The sequence below is a fragment of the Marmota marmota genome, unplaced genomic scaffold (genome assembly GCF_001458135.2).
Source record: "Marmota marmota marmota unplaced genomic scaffold, marMar, whole genome shotgun sequence".
In the NCBI taxonomy this organism is placed as follows: Eukaryota; Metazoa; Chordata; class Mammalia; order Rodentia; family Sciuridae; genus Marmota; species Marmota marmota.
In genome coordinates this window covers 12,924,943-12,929,706 of record NW_026000249.1, presented here as the reverse complement: position 1 = coordinate 12,929,706, position 4,764 = coordinate 12,924,943, and the positions used below count along the sequence as shown (strand labels likewise).

The following is a 4,764-nucleotide window of genomic DNA, read 5'->3' as shown; positions in this document are numbered from 1 at the left end:
AAAAAAAAAAAAAAAAAAAAAGAAAGAAAGAAAGAAAAATGATAATAGTTATAGCAGTATCTACCTCATAGGGTGGTTGTAAGACTTAGATGAGATAATAATGTATATAAAGAGTTGAACTTAATGCCTGGTTCCTGGTAAGTACTTAATAAACATTAGCTATCATCGTTAGCTATTATGTTGATAACCATCTGGAAACTACTGAAACATTTTTTCTGGGCAGATGTGAACCACAAAAAAGAAAGAGCTGATGGGGAAATAGGGTGCTGGGAGAATATTATGAGGAAGGGCATTTGATGGCCTTTGATAGGTGGGACAACAAAGGCAATGAAGATGGGAATGGGTTCCATAACAGTGTGGGCTGTCTGTCAGTCTGAACTGTGGGTAACAGCTGACTGGCTTGAAGCCCAGGCTGGAAACACAAAGGAAAGGGGTGGGAATGAAGCACAAGGTCACCTGAGGTGACAACTCACAGAAAGAGACATGAAAGCAAGAAAACAAACATGGCCCCAGTCAAGCAAACAGGATTCTAGGAGCAGACAAAGCCATCTGCAGATTCTGATAGAGAAGCCATGCCTATCCTAGTCAGGGAGGAAGCTGCTTCATTTCTAGCAGGAGGTGGTGGTTGGTTTCCCAGGGTACCATCAGCGCTATTAGTTGATGCTGAGCAGCCACTTGCCTCAAGGAGCAGTGATAAGTGTCATCTGTTCTAAGCCCTGCTGGGTACCCAGTGAAAAGGAGACTCCTAAGAAAAGGTAGCATGGGTCTAAGGTGTGAATAAATCATTAGGTTGATCAGGATTGTTTCTTCTATATTTCTGTGAAAAAGACTCTACTTTCTTTCTCTAGAAAAGATTACCTCATGGAATCTATGCAATTGATGATCCTGGACTCTAGTTGGACAATGACAGGCCATGGCTGTACTTTCAACCCTGTAATCAGATAAGTAGCAGATGTCTTAAGTCTGTGTGGACAAACTCAGCTGTTTCTTGCTTTTATAGCATCAGAACTTGACTTTTTAAGTCTTTTAGGGGCATCATAAACTTAGCAAATAACAGTTGTTTTAAAAAACAAACCCAGAAATATCCTGATGTTAATAATTGACAAGTCCTTAGGCCTGAAATACTATTCCTCCCAAATGATGGTCAGGTATAATGTTTTAGTAAATTACTAATTTTTAAGTTACTTTTACAGGGGCGTTGCTTACATGGACTTTTTTTTTTTTTAAATTTTCCAGGTCTATCGTTGTTTGTTATTTTATTTTCAATAATTTCCCCATGTTTTCTTACTTGTCTGGTGATTTCAAGTTGTACACTTTTGCTTTATAGTTCAGTTTTTAAAGAGGCGTCTTTGTAAGTGAGTTGAACCTTCTTTGGACTGATGTGGGGTTTCAGCATTTAAATTTTTTTTTTCAAAATATTTATTGTTTAGTTATTGGCAGACACAACATCTTCGTTTGTATGTGGTGCTGAGGATCGAACCCGGGCCGCACACATGCCAGTCGAGCGCACTACCGCTTGAGCCACAACCCCAGCCCTCAGCATTTAAATTTTACACTTAGGGGATTTCTCTGAAATGGATACAAAAGCCTCATAAAAGCTTTCCTCCTGATAACACTGGGCCTTAAAGGTTAAGCTCTAAGATGGATGAGAAAACAAAGAATTATATTGTAAATAGCTTGGTTAACTTATTCATATAGTTAACCAAAGTCAGCATGTAGTTGTTTTCCTCTGAGAGTCCCAGTTTCCAAAACAAAATCTTCAAAATATCTTACAAGGCTCTTTATGTTAGTTACCTTTTTATTTTTGCCAGCATTTCCCTCATAGTTACTTGCTATCTTAGCAGGCTCCTGGTAGAGAATTGACTTTGTAACCCTATTTTCATGGCATGGTTTTTGAGCCACCAACAAATCCCAAAGCTGTATTAAATGCCACCCAGGGTTACCCTTTTACATATGACTACCTTCTAATTTAGGAAGCCATAAGAGATACTGATATAAAGGAATGCAAGACAAAATCCCTTTCCACTGGAGAGCCCAGGATTTATTTCAAAGAGAACACAGAAATAGAGTATTGTTTTTCAGGTTTCCTACAACTTCTTTTGGAAAACTATAATCTTGAGTATTATTCTACAGTGGTTCTTATCAACTATCATTTTCATTATTGTGGGGTTTCATTATAGTGGGTTTGGGAATGTATGTCAATGTAATGACTAATAAAAGGAGTCCACATGTCTAAGGAGAAAACTTTTTGCCTTTTATTTCATTTTCAGTTCTTGAGAAAGCATTTGTTTACTTCATTTTCCTGGTAACTTGAAAGGCTCCTATTGTTTCTCTAGTATAGAAGCCCATTATGTTAACACAGTACCACAAACTTACCCTCCAAATAAGATGCTAATTTATCTGATTTGTCCAAGTCCAGCTTTGCAAATTTTCATTCGCAAACTCCCTGTAGAAATGTTAAAATTTTTGCTCCTAACAAAGTGACCTAGTTGCTTTACCTTCACAAGTTATCTTTTTTAAAAAAAAATTAATACCTTTATTTTATTTATTTATGTGGTGCTGAGGATCAAACCTAGTGACCCATGCGTGCAAGGCAAGCACTCTACCACTAAGCCACAACCCCAGCCCACAAAGTGTTTTGTTAGGAGTTGGGGCTATAGCTAGGTGGTAGAGTCCTTCCCTAGCACACAGAACCTGGATTTAATCCCAGCGTCTTATTGGTGGGTAGGGAATGGTGTTGGTATTTTTTCTTATTTTCAGTGTTTCATAATATCAAATCCATGTTTTCCTTGTGTAACAGTGGCCTGACTGATTATGGGCTTCAGTTTTTAACCTGGTTTCTCAGCTCTTAAAAATTTTGTCAGATGAAGTATATGGTGTCATCAACATAGTAAAATATTGTTACATGCTTTGGAATTCAACTAGCTTCATTCCAGACTTTGATGTTGGTCATTTAAAAAAATTATAGTTGTAGATGGACAGAATGCCTATGTTTGTTTATTTTTATGTGGTGCTAAGGATTGAACCCAGTGCCCCCCACATGCTAGGCTAGTGTTCTTCCACTGAGCCACAATCCCAGTCGCGGCCATTTTTATTTCACACTTTATAGCAACAAAAAATGTATAAGGATTAGTAAAAGTGCTTACACCAAGCAATTAAATCAAAGAGTAGTTTATTAAAAAAGAATCAAAACAGAAACTCTAAGTACCAGTGTGTACATTGTACACATTTAAATGACTCACAAGAATGAAGTTTTTTTCATATATATTAAGATCACACCACCTCACTGTTTATCAAAAGATGTTCAAGGAGAAATCTGACTCCGAACTGCAGATGATTGCCATTTTAAACAGACCACATTTCAAACATGCAACAACGCCACTGGTAATAAAGCTTTGGAATGGTGCTCATTCTATTATTTTACTACAAATAGGATAGAAAGCAAGATAAGTTGAGAATTTATTCTAAAATAGAATGGAGGTTGTCATCATCTACACCAGCACTCCTCACTCCTCTGCTGCCATTTTTATCAAGTACTCCTTGTCAATCTTAAAGAGTCTCCATCCTTCTTCACTGGACAGATCAGAAGCACCTCTTCTTTTGTAGAAGTTGATAGATGGTTCATTCCATTCTGCTACCAAGAAGTGCATGCTGCTGCAGCGACGCTTCATGGCAACCTATTATAAGGGAGAGAAAACACAAACTCCGTGACATCTCACCTGCTATCCAAAACTTGATTTTGATTCAGTCACTACAACAATCTTGTAACCCTTACAAATTGGAAACCCAAAACTAGGACATACCTGGCTTAGATTCTTCAAAATTTCTGATCCTATACCAAAGCCTAAAAGAAAGAGAAGAATAATTTTAAAAGTCATTGTAAGGACTTACTGCCCTAATTTCTCCTTAGACACTTTCCCCTAAATTCAACCTTACCTCTATAATCACTCATCACGAAGAAGTCTTCAAGATACAGTAATTTTCCAATCCATGGGTCATAGGTAAAATAGTACATGGCAAAACCAACGATGCTGTGTCCTGTAATAAGAATATCACATGAGATGTGGAGAAGAAAAATAATCCATTAAAGCTGTAGTGGCAGAATCAGAAGCCTATCATAGGTTTCAAAGAAATATACATGCATGTACTATGGAAACAAGTAGCCACTGAACTGGACTGTCTCCTGACTTTTATGCTAGTGCAGTCCAGGCCACTGTTGGATGATCTCACTGTTCTCAGATATGTATTTGCAAAAAGCACACATTATGAAAGCTAGTTGAAGCCAGTCTACAACCAGATTGGCTACTCTGCAGTCTGATGCACCTCACTCAGGAAGTGAGAATGCTTTCATTACTTGCCAGAGCAAAAGTGCTATGGTCTTAAACTAAACACACACATTATTCACATCCTAATGATATACTGGTATGTGACTTGGGAATAAGTTGGGTTTACACGGCAGTTCAGAATAGTAAATATTTGTAGTTTACCAACTCTTGCTTCCTTGTCAGAACATCAGGCCAAAAGTATGATGTTTAATTTCAGAACTTGCCTTCCAATTTATATATTTTCAATTTGCTCTCCCCAGTTTTTAAGCCAGAAGAAGCAGCAGTGCCCAGAAACAGGTATTATGTAATATTCCTATGCCTCTTAAAAAAAACAAAACCAAAACCAAAAAATACCTTGTCCCTTATGTTTTCTGCTCATTTCTTCTGCCTTGGGGAACGGATGCCAGAAAAAAAAAAAAAAAAAAAAAAAAAAAAAAAA

The 4,764-nt window shown here is 37.4% G+C and overlaps 1 protein-coding gene across 2 annotated transcripts in view; it reads right to left on the bottom strand.

Annotated features, from left to right (window-relative positions):
• Window positions 1-3,155: 3,155 nt before the first annotated feature.
• Window positions 3,156-4,764, bottom strand: part of Sat1 (spermidine/spermine N1-acetyltransferase 1) — a 3,081-nt gene continuing 1,472 nt past the window's right edge. For both annotated transcript variants that reach the window (XM_015488087.2, XM_015488088.2), the window contains 3 exons: window positions 3,937-4,038; window positions 3,804-3,844; window positions 3,156-3,677 (listed from right to left, as the gene is read on the bottom strand). In XM_015488087.2, the coding sequence (XP_015343573.1) occupies window positions 3,507-3,677; window positions 3,804-3,844; window positions 3,937-4,038 (314 nt within the window). In that variant the 3' untranslated portion in view covers window positions 3,156-3,506. The remainder of the gene's footprint in view (window positions 3,678-3,803; window positions 3,845-3,936; window positions 4,039-4,764) is intronic.